Source organism: Neovison vison, chromosome 5 (assembly GCF_020171115.1).
Source record: "Neovison vison isolate M4711 chromosome 5, ASM_NN_V1, whole genome shotgun sequence".
Lineage (NCBI taxonomy): Eukaryota > Metazoa > Chordata > Mammalia > Carnivora > Mustelidae > Neogale > Neogale vison.
The window spans coordinates 4,805,045-4,821,219 of NC_058095.1; the positions used below are offsets into that span (position 1 = coordinate 4,805,045).

Genomic DNA, 16,175 nt, shown 5'->3' on the forward strand with positions numbered 1-16,175 from the left:
CTCCCCGGCCCGTCCTTTCTCCCGCACTTCTGGACGGGGCCCAGGTGCCAGGGCCAGACCGACAGGTCCCGAGGGTCCCTCCGAGGGGGAGCGCGCCCGCCGCGGCTTGCCCCACGTCAGGCGTCCGGAAGCCGCGGGCGCAGGCCGGGAGCCAGGAGTGCGCGGCCCACCCGGCAGGTGGCGGCGTCTCCCCGCGCCCCGCCCCCCTCGCCAGCCCCCCCGGCCCGCGCGCTCCTGCCCTTGACCGCGGCCGGACAACGCCCGGGCCAAACCCCGGCTCGCGCAGGTGCCCGCAGCCCAAGTGCCCGGGAACGAGGACAGCGCCGGAGGGGCGCGAGCGGCTCGGCGAGCGGGTGGGGGAGGGGCGACACGCCCGCCCCCGGGACCCGCCAACGCACGCCCCCGAGGGTGCGGCGAGCCCGGGCAGGAGGAGAGCTGCTGGGCGGGGAGGCGCCGCGGGGGCCGGAGGAGGGCAGGGCCGGTGGGGCTGGGCGGCCGCCTCCGGGAGGCCGGCCCGGCCCGCCCGGGCCTCTCCCTTCGGCCCGGGACGGCGGCGGACGGGGCGCCCGCAGGCCGGGGCTGCATGGGGCTCCCGCGCGGCCAGCTCCTCTGGCTGCTGCTCCTGCTCGCGGCTGCCTGCTCGGGGATCCTCTTCACTCTGTACTCCTCGGCAGTGGGGCCGTACCCGGGGCCCCGGTCCGGAGCCAGGTAGGGGCTGCGGCGCCGTCCGACCAGGGGGGTGTGGGGGGTGGCGCGGGGGACGCGCGGGGCGCCCAGCCCGGGCCCCTCAGTCCGCCCGCCGCGTCGGCCTCCCTGGGGTGACTCGCGGCGGGGAATCGGGCCGCTGCCCTTTGTCCCCAAAGTCTATACCGGGGCCACCAACCTGTGCCGCCCGGGGCCCCACAGCCTCTGCCGGGGCCCGAGGGGAATCTCGCCCCTTTGCGCACTGGCTACTCGCTCCGCGGAGCCTCGAGGGTGGGAATCACCCTCCGGCCGTGATTCCAAACACTTTGTCCAGATCTGGCAGGGTCGTCGGGGTCGGACAAAACAGCCCCGTTTTTGTCAAGAACCGTCCCTCGCTAATGTCACATTTCTCTGACTCTACTTTTGGGGGAGGGACCCAAGACTCCCAGTTCCGTCTGCGCCCTCCCCGCGCCGGGTCGCCGCTCTGGCCCGCGCGCCGTTCGCTCAGTTTATTTTGATAAAGCGCCGTCTGCGCGCGCTCCAGCGAAGCGGCGGCCGATCCCGGGCTCCGTCCAAGCCCCCCCAACACCCGCCTCCGGGCCCCCCTCCCTCCCGCTCGCCCAGCGCGCACCTTCCTTGCATGTGTGCCGGGCGAGGACGAAGCTCCGAGCCTGCGTCGGTAGGTGATGGTGCCAGGTACTGAGGAAGCCCCGGAAGAATTTGGTTTTCCGTCCGGGAGGCGAATCGAGCTGTGCAGGAGTCTGGATTTGGGGGACCGCCAGGGCCCCCCACAGGCTCGCCCACCCGCGAGGCGCCTCCCCACCTGCGCGCTCCTCACCAAACCGACGGGATGAAAGGCAAGTTAGTTGTTAGTTCTCAGGAAACGCGGTCCGAAGGCATCTCAAGTTGCAAAACAGCACGGGAACACCTGTGAGTCCTTAGCAGCCCAGTGGCTCTACAACAGAGCGGTTCTGGCCGCGGGGACCTGGAGCCCCTGCACCTGAGGGTAGTCAGGAGTTGCAGAAGGCAAGGGCCTGGAAGGTGGAAGGTGTGGTTTAAGAAAGAATCCTTTGTGAATTTTACGTAAAGATGTTTTAAAACACATTTCAACATCCTTTGAAAGTATCTAATAAACTTCAAATATGAGGGTGTGGGACATCCACTGTGCCTCCACAGAAGTTTTGAAAGGTCTTTCATCTTTTAAAAAGCTCATACCAGCGAAGAACGTGTCCGTTTTCTTGCTGTTCCCCCTAAGGTTTGCGATTTGGCTGAGCCCCAGGGGCTGGCCAGGAGGGTTGCTCTGTAGGGGGTGTGTGGGTGGGGGGCGGCTGGGTCTGGAGCAGCGAGGAGCAGGCTGGGTGTCCCACCCACTGCGGCCCCGGGGTGGGAAAGCAGATGGCCTGGCCACCTGGAGAGCTTGGGAAGGGACTGGGGTGCCTTGGGGCCTGGTCTTTCCGCACCTGAGGGCCTGTCATTGCAGGCTGGACAGGGGAAGCCAGCCCGGGAATTCACCTATGGCAGAAGAATCTGGGTCAGGAGTTTCCAGGCATTGGGATATCTAGACTTGTCTTAAAAAAAAAAAAAAAAAGAGGGGCGCCCAGGGGGCTCAGTTGTTAAGCTTCTGCCTTTGGATCAGGTCATAATCCCAAGGTCGTGGGATGGAGCCCTATATCAGGCTCCCTGCTTCGCTGGAAGCTTGCTTCTCCCACTCCCCTTGGCTTGTGTTCCCTCTCTCGCTGTGTCTTTCTCTGTCAAATAAATAGGTAAAATCTTTTTTTTCCCCTTAAATATTTTATTTATTTATTTATTTGACACAGAAAGAGAGAGTATAAGCAGTGGGAGGCGCAGAGGGAGAGAGAGAAGAGGACTCCCCGCCGAGCAGAGAGCCCGACCTGGGGCTCGATCCCAGGACCCAGAGATCACAACCCAAGCCGAAGGCAGACACCCAATCAACAGAGTCACCCAGGCACCCCAGTAAATAAAATTTTTAAAACATAATAGCAATTTTGGGGACACCTGGGTGGCTTAGTGGGTTAAGCCTGTACCTTCAGCTCAGGTCATGATCTCTGGATCCTGGGATCAAGCCCAGCATCGGGGCTCTCTGCTCAGTGGGGAGCCTGCTTCCCTCCCCCCCTCTCTCTGCCTGCCTCTCTGCCTACTTGTGATCTATCTCTCTCTCTCTCTCTCTGTGTGTGTGTCAAATAAATAAATAAGAGGGAAAAAAGTAATTTTTAAGGAAAAAAAAAAAAAGAAAATCCTTTTTAAGGGTGGGGTGGTGGTGGTAAGGATAGATATAGGCCGCCCCGGTTATCTGAGTGTCTGTTGTCAGCATTATTTTGTAAAAGAAAATTTTTTTTCTAGGGAACTAGAAAATTCTAGGGAACTCCCCTAGAATTCCTAAGAGTAGATCCAAATTGAGTAGACTTTGTTTTATGGGAAATGCACCGCAGGGCTACCTCCTTATATGCAGTTTGGCTTTTCCTACAGAGGAAAAACACAGTCACTCACCCCTACTCAGGTCTGGAAGCAGATCAGCCTCCCCCACCCCCACCCCGCCCCCACAGACAGGTCAGTAGGAGCCTGAACTAATGGTAAGTCACAGTGCGGCCATCACTTCCCTCCCCCTCCGATTTTGTCATCTCCCACCGGTGCCAGAAGGGTGATAGTCACAGAGTCAGATATTGACAGAGACCACACTCACATTATATTCTTATGATCGTCCTATTTTATCAATTGTTTTTCTCTTACTGTGCCTCATTTATAAAGTTAACTTTAGCGTTCCTTTGCATGTAGAGGAAAAAACATAGCGTGCACAGAGTTCCGTACTGTCCACGGTCGCGGCCTCCACTGGGGGTCTTGGAGCTTACCCCCAGGGTAGGGGAGGACTACTGTACAAGGTCCTTATTTCTCCTCAGACCAGTGAAACCTGCGAGAGGGGCATAGGGGGGCTGGCTCCCTTCCCCACTTCTTCTGGGCTCATCTAGAAGGTGTGTCTAGAAGCCCTTGAATTCCTAAGAAGGTGGACTGGGAGAAGTCACTGAGCACCGAGGGGGGTTCTGGAGATAAGCAGGCCTCCCTGAGACTGGGGTGTTCAGGGCAGCAAAACAGAACTGGGAGGGGGGCTCCCCAGCCCCTCGCCCGCAACTCTATCCCTCTGGTCTCCAAGCTGCCCTGGCCAGCAGCTCCCTCATCTGGTTCTCAAGCCGGGCTCCCATGAGAATCACCTGGCAAGGAGGCCTAGACCAGTCAGATCAGAACTGCAGGGGTGAGGCCCTGTGCGCAGGTGTTTTTCAGACGCTCCCCGGGAACCTCCCCTGAGGCTGTGTCCTGGGGCCCCGGTTCCTCTTGAGAGGCTGTTCTGTTGTACTGAGGAAAGGAACCACAGGGTGTGGGGGGCAGGTGGCCATCTGAGGGGGAAAGGGAGAGATGGGGGAAGGGACCATCCCTGCCCCTCCCCGTCTGCCCCGTGGGGTTCTACGGAAACCCGAAGTGAGGCAGGTCATGGGCTCCCTTGTGGCCCAGCTGGCTCAGCAGGTCAGAAGCAAGGAACAAGAGGCCTCTGTTTCCTTGCAAACAGCCTGGTGATCCAAAGCTCTCCCCACCTGCTTCCCTGTGGCTGTGGGGGCCGGGGGAGACAGGAGTCCAGGAGAAGCCCGACACCCGTTTGAGTAGACAAAGGCCCCTATTCCTTCTATGCTCTTTGCCGTCTCCCCCAATGCAGGGGTCGCCTGGGAGGTGGGAGTAGGGGCAGAGCAGTAACATGGGCCCCTTCCCTCCCTCCGGAAGGGACACAGTCGTAGAGGTTGTCATAACAAGGTACTTTCCCTTCCTCCTTTAGGTAACAATAGCTACCATTTAGAGGACACGTTTTGTGTGAGATAATATCGAGTCTCTGTGTGAACCCTTCCAACAACTGGAAATGTGATATATTTTTCAAAATTTTATTTATTTATTTGACCGAGAGAGACACAGAGAGAGGGAACACAAGTGGGGGTGGGAGAGAGAGAAGCAGGCTTTCCGCCGAGCAGGGAGCCCAGTGTGGGGCTCGATCCCAGGACCCCAGGATCATGACCTGAGCCAAAGGCAGACACTTAACGATTGAGCCACCCAGGTACCCTGGAGATGTGATACAATTAATAATGATAATGAATTACTTGATTATATCTGCTGCCCAGATATAGACACCGAGGCTTCTAGAAGTAACGTCCCTAGACCGTGGGGTATAAACCTAGGGAGTGAGCCTTCAGACACGTGTCTTCTATGGGGAGCCACAGGGCAGGAGCCAGGATGACCGACCCCAAGGGGAAGGGGGACCACATCATCTGAGACCGACCATCTATCTCTGGGGACTCTGCAGGGAGCTCCCTCAGATGGCGGAAGGGGTCTGGCAAGCTCGCCTAGTGTATGTTTTCATCCTTGAACCAGATCTCACAGTTCTGTAAACTACATTTTTGCCACTTGCCATGGGATTTCTTGGATTTCTGGGATTAGAGAGCTGAGCAAAACATACTGATGTAACAATACATATTTTTTTAAAATTTTTATTTATGTGGGCGCCTGGGTGGCTCAGTGGGTTAAGCTTCTGCCTTCGGCTCAGGTCATGATCTCGGGGTCTTGGGATCAAGTCCCGCATCAGGCTCTCTGCTCAGCAGGGAGCCTGCTTCCTCCTCTCTCTCTGCCTGCCTCTCTGCCTACTTATGATTTCTCTCTGGGTGTCAAATAAATAAATAAAATCTTTAAAAAAATAAAGAAGATTTTATTTATTTGACAGAGAGAGCACACAAGTAGGGGGAACAGCAGGCAGAGGAAGAAGGAGACAGACCCGGATGTGGGGCTTGATCCCAGGACCCTGGGACCATGACCTGAGCGAAGGCAGACGCTTAACCAATGAGCCACCCAGGAGCCCCTAATGTGACAATATTTTTGTTCCTAAAGTAGGAGACATGGGCCCAAATCAGAGCACGGCAAGATCAAAGGCATGCCATCTTTGACTCTGACAGGCTTTACCAGCCCCCGGAGCTAAGAATCAGACAGAAGGTTCCGAGGGACAGGTCTGAGCCCTGCTTTACTTCTGCTTCTCCCCAGGAATGCCACATCATCTCGAGCATTCTTTGGACACAAGGCATCCAACGCTGGACCAAGAAAGGTACAATGGCCGACTCTCCTGGCAGTTTCGAGCATCTTCCAGTTAGCGGGGAGGTGGGGACAAAGAGAGCAAATGAGAACGTTCTCGTGAGACTGCTGGGGGGAGCTCTCCAGACCCCGTAAACATGAAGCTTCGAGCTGAGTGGCCAGCCAGACCTGGCCACCAGGGTTCCCTGGACCCCAGGAGCAGAGAAGGGACATAGCCAGAAGAGTTCTTGGGAAGCCTTGTAATTTATCTTTAAAAGGCCCGTGAATTTGACATTCTACTCAAAATGCCCTTTTTTTGAGATTTTATTTTTAAGTACTCTTTAAACTCACCGCGGGGCTTGAACTCAGGACCCTGGGATCAAGAGTCACGTGTTCTACAGACTGAGCCAGCCAGGCACCTTCTTACTATAAAATACCTTCTTGCTATGGAATTCACACAATTTTTAAACGGCTCTCCATGGAGTAGACGAGCAAACCTTGGAAAGATGCTCCACGCTTGCCCACGGGGCTGAGAACCTTCTGGGCCCTGCTCTATCATGAATTGTGTTGCCTCGAGCACTTCGCCCACGTTCTCGTGCAAAAGCCCCACGGCACCCCTCGCATGTAGCTTTTATAGATGGACACAGTGAGGCAGAGAGGTCAGGTCCTGGCTCATTCAGGTTTAAGAGTTGTGCCCAAGACACCAACCTGGGACTTGTTAGGGCGGCCTTAGGGGAGAAAAGATTTCACTGCGCGTGGAACATAGCGACAGCTGAGCTGTACAGAGACAGGGCAAGTAGCCCTGGGCAGGTGAGGGGGGTCCCCATCTTGAGAACAGAGGCAGGGTGAACCCTTGGCGCACAAGGCCAAAGAGAAGCCTCAAGCATCTTATGGGAGCTTATGGGTCGTCTTTAAGTTTCCTAAAGCCCTGTGCACCTTGAGCTGCTTGATGCAAACATATCTGAACCAGGTTTAAAAAAAAAAAAAAAAAAGTATTCCGGGTGGCTTTGGATACACATAACAAGGCAAAAATATAGAATAAAATGAAGAAATGGCAGTATAAAGGTAGGAGAATCAAACAATGTCATGTAGATAACTGCATGGAAAATGGGCCACAAGGTGTAAGGGATAGGCCATAGATCTGGCCCTGAGCTTCCTGGTGGCCACGGGGAAAAGGAAATTTGCCATTGTGTCCATGAGCTAATAGCAAGCCAGCTGCCCAGTTGGAGCACAGCCTTTCCCAATACAAAGACTGAGGAGTTTTCTCCTGGCCTCTCTTAAAGAAGGCCCTGGAAAAAACCCCAGAGATGAGCTGAACGGTAGTGAAATTAGTAGTCAGTTCTGTTAGAATGTCTGCTTTGAAAATGTGAATTTGTTCCAGCAAGATTGGTATCATAGGAAACAATTTGAGCATAACACAAACTTTGTGTTTGCCTCTGGGTGACTGTCATTGTGAACGCGAAGAGTAAATCCAGAGACCCACGCCCAACCCCAGGCAGCCACGAGGAACACGCAGAGTGCGCACACATGTGCCCGTCAGATAAGCACTTCAGGGTTCTAACCCTCTTTCCACTACTCCCCAGTAACTCCCAAGCTCCCATCTTTCTGACGCCCACTCGCACAAGCAAACGTCAAGCCTCCTCCAAGGCCAAGGGACACGTGTTTAGTAGAGCGTGGCAGATCTTAACCACGGGGTGAGTGAGCCTGGGCCTCCAGCTTTGTTAGGACCCTCATTTGCCCAGTCAACCATCACGGACCAAGCTCTTAAGTATTGTGCCCTGATCCCATTAGCCCCAAAGCCCCGTGGTTTTGACGGCACCCGTTTTGCCTAGTGCGCTGGTTTTTGGGCATCCATAGGTAACATTACAGCAGAACTTACCGTACGGCTCTTTCCTGACCTGGTCAAACCACCGGCCTAGCAAAGAGCCCCCTTCAGTGGGAAGGGGAGCCCCAGCCAGGCCAAGGCAGTGAGGGATTCAGACATTAGGGGCTGCAGGCAGGTGAGGATGGCCAGAGCTAGGATTTGGGTCCAGACTGACGGATTCCAAAGCCCAGGCTGGAATTCCTCCATCAAAGGGCTGGCAGGGGGCACCTGGGTGGCTCAGTGGGTTAAGCCGCTGCCTTCAGCTCAGGTCATGATCTCAGGGTCCTGGGATCGAGTCCCGCATCGGGCTCTCTGCTCAGTGGGGAGCCTGCTTCCTCCTCTCTCTGTCTGCCTCTCTGCCTACTTGTGATCTCTCTCTGTCAAATAAATAAATAAAATCTTTAAAAAAAAAAAAAAAAAAAGGGCTGGCAGGTCTTACACATTTGGTGGGAAGGTGCCCCACAGTTCCCTAGGTGTGAACTGAAGGAGCAGGAGGCCAGAGCCATCAGGCCCTGGACAGGGCGGAATCCAGGAGATAGAGAGAGAAGGCTGGGCTTGGGTAAATCCAGAAAGCTGACCCCCACCACGCTGCTGTGCTACAAGCCAGCTCAGCAGGCAGGTTTGGTGGACCAAGTCCGGAGGGGAAGAGCAGATCTCTCCCCCCCCAACCATCCTGCAGGGGTCTGCAGGCTCCCATAGGAAGGTTCCCACCCCCCACAGCCCCCAGCTAATGGAGCTTGGCCCTCTTGCCTCCTGCCCCACAGAGCCCGCACTGCCAACATCCACTTTATCAGGCCATCCAGAAGCACCCCCACTTCCGCACCCTGTTCGATCTCTCCATTCCAGTACTGCTCTCGGGGGCCCTCTTCACTCAGGAGCTCTGGGACAGGCTGAGCCAGCATAAAGCCCCCTATGGCTGGCAGGGGCTCTCCCGCCAAGGTAACCGGAAGCGGCTGCTTCTTGCCCAGCCCTCTGACCCCAGAGAATCCCTTCCTCCTGCTTTGGGCCCACGTGCCGACCCTGCCTTCACAGCATCTTATGGGGACCCCCACCCCCACCCCACCCCTTTGCTCCCAAGGAGGTCTCCTGGCTCGGACCCTCCCCCTCTGCTGTGTGACACCTGCCATACTCGCCAGCACCAGGGGTCAGGGAGGGTTTGATGTGCAGCACCTGGGACCAGTGTCCAAAGGTGGTCAAGAACAGCCCAACCGTGGTTCCCGCAGTGGGAAACCGCCCAGAGACCCCGCCCCCACGCTCACTCTGCCCCCCAACCCCCGCGAGCCTTTTACTGTGGAACATTCAGTCTTGAGAGGACTAGTGATTCAAGTTCTTGAGGTGACTGAGGGTACAGCCGAATCCTTCCCCCCTACCCCCCCCCCCCCCCCCCGTTCAGCCCGACATTGCGCTCTGCGCGCCCCTCCCCCCCCACCCTCCGTGCCTTGCTTAGGGCTGTCAGGCCTCTGGCAGTCTCGGGACAGCCCCGACCCATGAGACAGCACCCCCACACACACCATGGCACCCTGCCCTGTCTGGCACCCACAGCCATCAACTCCACCCTGAGCCTCCTGAATGGCTCCGAGAGCTCCAGGCTATACGCCGCCTCCAGGAAGCGGCCCTCCAAGTGCATTCGCTGTGCGGTGGTGGGGAACGGAGGCATTCTGAATGGCTCCCGCCAGGGGCTGAACATCGACGCCCATGACTACGTGTTCAGGTATGGGGCGCAGGAGGGGGGGAGGAGCGGGAAACGGAGCTAGTCCTCACCGGCCCCTGGGGGAGCATCCTCGGGGAGGGCCATGGGCAGGGGCAGCCCTGGAATGGGCAGGCGGGCCCAGACAAAGGCATACAGAGGGACAGACCCTGAAGGTGGGAGTGTGGGTGCCACGAGCCGGTGGGGGGGGAGCCGCCAGGGCCAGATGTGCCCATTTCCTTGAGGTCTGGAGGAATGGGGATGGGCTGGATGGGACGGGCCACCAGCGCTGGTGCCTCCCTGGGCGAGGGACATGGTCTGCCCAGAGGCCTGGGGACGGGTGCGGAAGTACAGCACAGCATGGGAGGTGCTGATGGGAGGCTGATGGGCCTCTGTCTGGACCAGACTCAATGGTGCTGTGATCAAAGGCTTCGAGAAGGATGTGGGCACCAAGACCTCCTTCTACGGTTTCACCGTGAACACAATGAAGAACTCCCTCATCTCCTACTGGAATTTCGGCTTCACCTCCGTGCCACAAGGCCAGGTGAGGCTTCCGATGGGCCTGCCACTGTCGCGGACGGTCAGTGCCAGTGTTCCCAGAGCGCCCTCTGTGTGGCGAACCAAGTGGCCCCAGTCCAGTAGGCAGAGAGCTTGTGCCGGGATGCTGGGTGCCTGGGATGGGGCCACTGAAAAAGTCAGCTGCCTCCAGGCCCCCCTGAACTCATGAGCACTAGGGCTTGTCTCCCATTTCCCTGAGTGGCCTTCCTGACCCCACAGCAGCCCGTGAGGGAGGCTGAGGTTCAAAGGCCCGGGGGTTTGTGCCCAGCCAGGGAGCAGGGGAGCCGGAATCCGAGGCCGCCTACCGCCTCCAGCTTCTTGACACTGTTCTTGATACTGTTCCCAGCTGCGGGAACACCGCTCTTGCTTTCAGGAGCCATCTGGGTGTCACATAAAGGGGGGAGATCCCAGGGCCTTGTGGTGCTAGATAGGACTGGGCTGAGTTTCTAGAAGCCTCCTCCTCTAAGCAGGAAATTCAGGAGTGTCCTAGCCACAGCAGGACCTCTCCTAGCTCTTGACAGAACAAGAAAGAGCACATTTCTGGCCACACTACCTGCCTGAGTTACCACGGTGTTAACATCACCCCAGACTTAGTAGTAGCTTTAAACAACATACATTTATTATCTCACCGTTTCAGGGGGTCAGGAATTTGGGAACAGCTCAGCAGGGTGGTCTTATCTCAGGATCTGGGTGTTTGCCAGGATCCGCAGGGGCTACGGGCACTTGAAGGCTTGACGGAGGGCACTAGAGTGTCCTCAGACCGTGGCAGCTCGCATCAGGAAAGCTGCAGTGCCTTTTACGGCCTTGTCTCTGAGGTCACACACCAGCCCTTCGGCTTCGTTCTATCCATTAGCCCCTCAAGGGGATGGCAAGGAAGCCGCGCCTCTTGCAGCATGCCCAAAGATTTGTGAGCACGTACTGAAACCAGGAGAGGGAGACCAGTGAGAGGGGGGTTCCAGGCAGAGAGCAGAAGTTCTCCCATCAGGACGGGCAGCAGGACCGGGTGTCGGGCTGAGCAGGACACGGTCCTGTTAGGGGGGCTGCAGGGACTGGGTCAGTGTCTCTGTCGCCCCGACAGGACCTGCACTACATCTTCATCCCCTCTGACATCCGGGACTATGTGATGCTGAGATCGGCCATTCTGGGTGTGGATGTCCCCGAGGGCCCTGATAAAGGGGACAGGTGAGCGGCCAAGCCGGTGTGGGGTGTGGCACTGCTGGACCCACTGTCAGGGTGGGAAGGTGGGTGAGGACAGCAAGAAAATCCCCAAGAATTCAACAGACACCTGGGGAATTGTGCTCTTTTCCCTGCCCCCAGAGGAGCCCAGGTAGCCCTCCCGGTCCCCAGGAGCCCAACGGAGGCGGTAGGCTGTAGCTCCGAAGGGCTGCTGTCCCCTAACACACACAGCCACCCCTCCCCCGGCCGGCAGCACAGGCCGTGCCTGTCCACTCCTGACTGCTGGCCGGCTGAGCGCACGGTGTCTGGAAGCGAAGTGGCGGGGGGGGGGGGGTGGTGCTGGCATCCACGCCACTCGTCCCGGTGGGCATCCTCCCAGGACTGTGCCCGGGAAGTGGAGAGCATTTGACAAGGGCCCAGAGACTGCAAAGAGAGAACAAAGGGCGCTCTGACTTTTCTCCCGCACCTTCCTGGGCAGCAGGCCGGTGTCCAGCTCCTTTGAACCCTGTCCTGGCCTCAGCTGCACCTTCCCCCAGTGGTGCTGAGACAATTTCTCGTCCCAAAGTCAAGTCCTTAGGTATCCCTGCCACCTCTGTGGCCACAAAAACCAGCCCGCCCCATGACGAGCCAACAATCACTCCTGACGCGGCATCTGGTCATGAGGGTGGGCTTTGTGACACGGGGGGGCCTGGGCCCTTGGGGGGGGCTGGCTCAGAGACATCGATCGGGTGGTCGTAAGCCTCCCCAACACCAATGAGCTCCCCCTCCCATACCCCCAATCCGTCCCCTACCCAGTCCCCCTCCCAGTCCCGGTCCAACCACATTGTCCCTTCCAACCAGCAGGCCAACTCCAGCTCTGCTGCCTCAGCCCCTTCTCCGTCCCCCACCCGGGGGTCTTCCTCCCGGCCCCCCTCTCACCCTGTCACCCCCACTGCCTCACAGCCCTCCTCCCGGGCTTCATCCCTAACCCCCAGCCCTCATATCCAACATGTGCCCAGAGGGTCTTCCCAAAACCCCACCCCCCCCACCTCCAAATCTCCTTCCCAGTCTGGCTTGAAATCCCTCTCCCGAAACTCTTCCCAAACTCCTCCCGTGCCGATCCCCCGGTCCCCCTCCCGCAGCCCCGCCACCTCAGCCTCCTACATCGGGCCCATTCGGGGCATCCCCTCCTACATCGCCCCCTACGTGCCCCGCTTCCTGAAGGAACCCCCCTTTTTCCAGCCCCCCACCGCACCCCTGCCCCAGAACCAGTGCTTCCCCTGCTCCTTCCCCTGCCCGGCCCGGGAGCCCCCTCCTCTCCCGGACTCTCTCTACTTCCCCCTGCTCCCACCGCCTCCCCACCACCCCCGGATCAACTGCTCCTACCCGACCCCTCCATCCCTGTTCACGCCGCCCTCCTCGCTCACCTACACCCCACCCACCGAGGTTCTGGTGAGCGGGAAGCCGCACGTGGTGCCCACGGTGCTGCCGGCCACCTTCTACACGCCCTTCTCCCGCTACTACACCCAGCCCCGCCCGTACCGCACGCACCGCCGCAGGCCCAGCGCCTTTCCCCTCACCTCGCTCCCCAGCCTGCCGTACGACGGCCCAGGCCGCTCTGTCCACTTCTTTCGTGGGTCCTAGGCCTCAGACCTACTTCGGACCGGAAGCCTCTGCCAGGAAATTCAAGCTACTACATCCAGACTTCATCAGCTACCTGAGGGAGAGGTAGGTGTTGCGGGGTGGGGGGGTGGGTACACAGAGAACAGCTCCCCCTCCCATCCCCCTGCACACCAACCCGTCACTGCAGGCTTTACACTCCAGACAGGAACCCACAGGGACAGCCAACCTGTTCTGGGCCCAAGCGCGGGCGTTCCAAGGCGACCACAGGGAGGAACCCGGGAATAACAGCCTGCTCTCACCCCTCCTTCCGGCCCTCAGTCCCTCTCCCCTACCAGCGGTTCCAATGGTGGGGGGCGGTGTCACGTGGACCTCTCTGGAGCCGTTCTGGTTGTCACTAGGTAAGCGCCACTGGCGAGCAGAGACAGGGATACCGTACACAGAAGGCCCCTGCAACCAACCAAGAATTACTTGGACGTCCATAGCGCGTGGCCGAGAAGCCCCACTGTCGCCCCCTGCTGGCCCCCTTCAGAGCAGGTGGAGGGTGGCGGGTGTGGCTCTGGGTAGGCCCACTGGAGCCATCCACAGAGGAAGAAACAGGCTCTCCAGGAGGCCAGGTGGTTTTTCTGGCAAAGCGTAGATGTGAATCCGGGGTGGCCACCGTGGTGTGGCCTCACTCGGATTCTGAGAGTGTGCGCACACTTCTCTCACCAGCGACTCCGGGCCCAGGCTGTGGGGGCCCTGCTCATGCGCCTCTTAAGGGACTTCTCCTGGGCTGAAATCTGGGGAAAGAAACACAGGTTCCAGGCTGATCAATAGGCCGCCCGTCCCCTAGAGACTGTGGTTACTTAGCCCAGGGGCAAAGGCAAGGTGTAGTGGAGAGGAAAGGGCAATCAGGCTGGGTTCGGCTTCTAGAGCGGGAGAGGGAAGGATCATACCTGTGGTTCTGCCCAGGCCTGCTCCTCTTCTCACCTGATTCTGTTACCCAGACGTTTGCGTTTGCTTTGTTTGGGTTTTCTCCTAAATGGGGAAGAGCCGGGAAGTTCTGAACGGTTCTCCAGCCAATCGGAACGGGTCGCTGGAAAGCGTAGGGGCACAACCATCCGCTGAGACTTACACCTCTTTCTTCAGTTCTGATGCCGCTTCTCCTCTCCAGGTTTTTGAAATCAAAGTTGATTAACACAAATTTTGGAGACCTATATATGCCTAGTACTGGGGCCCTCATGCTGCTGACGGCTTTGCACACCTGTGACCAGGTAAGAGGCCTTCTCTTTGAGGAGCCCGCAGCAGCAGGGGGCAGGTGTGACCTGATAAGCCCTACAGGAGGCCTCTCACCCGCAGGGCGCCTGGAACTGGCCCTGCCTCTGTCCCGTTGGGGAAGGGATTTGCCCCTATGGGGAGGGGATTCTCCAGTCACAGGAGCAAAATCAGGTGTCTGGAAGGGGCGGGAGGGAGTGCCACTCCCCAGCTACCTCCATGCAGGCTTGGCAGGGACCTTCCCAGGACAGGTGCTTCCTGTCCTTCCTTCCTGTCCTTCCTCCAGCAGCCGCCTGCCCCGGGGACCTCTGTCCTTCACCCCTGTGGTATTTAAGGAGCATGTTATCAAACTGTTGTTGTGAAAGCAAAATTGCAACAGGAGTGGATAAGGACATCCTTTTGGGAGAACATTCTAGAACTGAGCTGGGCAGCAGGTTTAGCCTTCCACACACAGCTTTTGAAATCACTGCCTGAGACGTTCCCAGTGCCGCCCCCAAGAGCCCAGCAGAGGTGGAGGAGCGGTTTTCAAAGAAGGGCAGTGACCCCCACTAAGGCCAACACAAGAGCCGGAGGCCAAGCGCCACCCCACGACACTGTCCTCTTCCTTTTCCCAGTTTTTGTTTTTCTTTTTTTTTTTAAGCAGCTGCGCTCCCCTTAGAACGAGTACTCGTGGACTTGTCTCCACCTCACACTTAACAATGGAGACCATGGCTTTGATCATGAATCACAGACCTGACTTGGAAGCCCAGCCTGGCCACTCACTAGCTCGTGACTGAGGACGTGGCTGGTTACCCCCGAGCGCTGCCCCATTCGTGAGATGGGGAGAACCCCTGAGCTTATCCCGAGGCCGAGAGAACGTGTACAGGAGCGCACGGCCTGCGGCTAGCGCGAGCTCCGACTAGTTCGCCTGTGCTTTCCACACGGCATCTAAGGAAGGGGGGGGTGCCTTTCCCAATTCATGTCACTTCACAAATCTATCTGCACAGAGCTCAGTAAATGCTAACTCAGTGACTGTCCTTGTCCAGGTTAGTGCCTATGGATTCATCACAAGCAATTACTGGAAATTTTCAGACCACTATTTCGAGCGAATTAAGAAGCCACTCATATTCTACGTGAACCACGACCTGTCCCTGGAAGCCACCCTGTGGAAGAAACTGCACAAGGCCGGCATCCTTCGACTGTACCAGCGCTGACCCTGAAGTACCCAAGCCTTTTGTTCTTGCAGAGCTGTGGACCCGTGGGCACCTTCCCTGGCCCCTCACGTGCCTAGGCGGCCCCCAGTTTTTTCAGCCTCTGAGAAGGGCTCCAGCTCCCCTCCACCAACCCCTTCTTCTCTAGAGAGCACAAGAGCTGGACTTCTGACTGTTTTTGAAGCCTGTTCATTGCGGGACACCCCATCTTGTTCTTGGTTTCTCCAAGAAGACTCCCCTCAAGATTGGAGACGGATATCCCGACCTTGGGCGAAGGGAGACGACCGCTCTGCTGGGTGTTTGAAAACTGAAGGTAATGTAATAGGAGACTGTGACCCTCACCAGCGAAGGGCAAACACACTTCAGAGCAGATGCTCTAAGCCAGCCGTTGGTAGAGAACTTGACAATGTGGGTGCGGTGACTTCGACATCTCCACTGACCAGGGTCAAGCAGCAGTGCAAGCTTGCCCACTCGCCAGCCAGACCCTCCCACGAGCATGTCCAGCCCCCCAGCAACTCCACGACGTCAGACTCTAAGACATGCCTACACCACCCGAGGACATGACCACTTTCCTTCTGCCCCATGATGAAGTGGGAGCACAAAAGGCACAATGTAACTTGAACTAGGTACTTGCATAAATGACAGAATGACCCTTGCGTCTTTTCTGTGTGTTGGGGACAGGGATGGGGTGGCACACCAGAGTGTTTAGCAGGCAGATCACTCAGAAAATTCAAGAACCATGGGCCAGTCCTGGTAATTTGACAGGGGTCGAGCGCACAGAAGGCTGCCCACCTGCGCAAGTCCCACTGGATCCATTACCACTGGCCAGTGAAGTGCAAGATCAGGTAAAGAACTCTCTGCCTCACATCGCGGCTTCAGTAAATCCAGCCAGTTTTAGAACACAGGGGCTTCCATTGGAAGGGTTAAGTCTCAACTAACCAAGTCACCTCCACATAGCCCTTAAGCCCTGGGATTTACTGGCCCCGTGACTAGTAGCTCCAGTCTGATCCGCTACACTGGCTACATCAAGAGCCTTCCCAAGGTGGCA

At 57.7% G+C, this 16,175-nt stretch overlaps 2 protein-coding genes across 2 annotated transcripts; both read left to right on the forward strand.

Annotated features, from left to right (window-relative positions):
• Positions 1 to 535: 535 nt before the first annotated feature.
• Positions 536 to 15,779, forward strand: ST6GALNAC2 (ST6 N-acetylgalactosaminide alpha-2,6-sialyltransferase 2). Its single transcript, XM_044247359.1, has 9 exons — positions 536 to 708; positions 5,770 to 5,830; positions 8,425 to 8,599; positions 9,203 to 9,371; positions 9,753 to 9,891; positions 10,984 to 11,087; positions 12,705 to 12,788; positions 13,837 to 13,936; positions 14,963 to 15,779. The coding sequence occupies exons 1-9, from the start codon at positions 584 to 586 to the stop codon at positions 15,128 to 15,130; spliced, it is 1,125 nt and encodes a 374-aa protein (XP_044103294.1). The 5' UTR covers positions 536 to 583; the 3' UTR covers positions 15,131 to 15,779.
• Positions 11,671 to 12,704, forward strand: LOC122905954 (extensin-like). Its single transcript, XM_044247360.1, has one exon. It carries the CDS (start codon positions 11,835 to 11,837, stop codon positions 12,702 to 12,704), a length of 870 nt encoding a protein of 289 aa, XP_044103295.1. The 5' UTR covers positions 11,671 to 11,834.
• Positions 15,780 to 16,175: the final 396 nt, after the last annotated feature.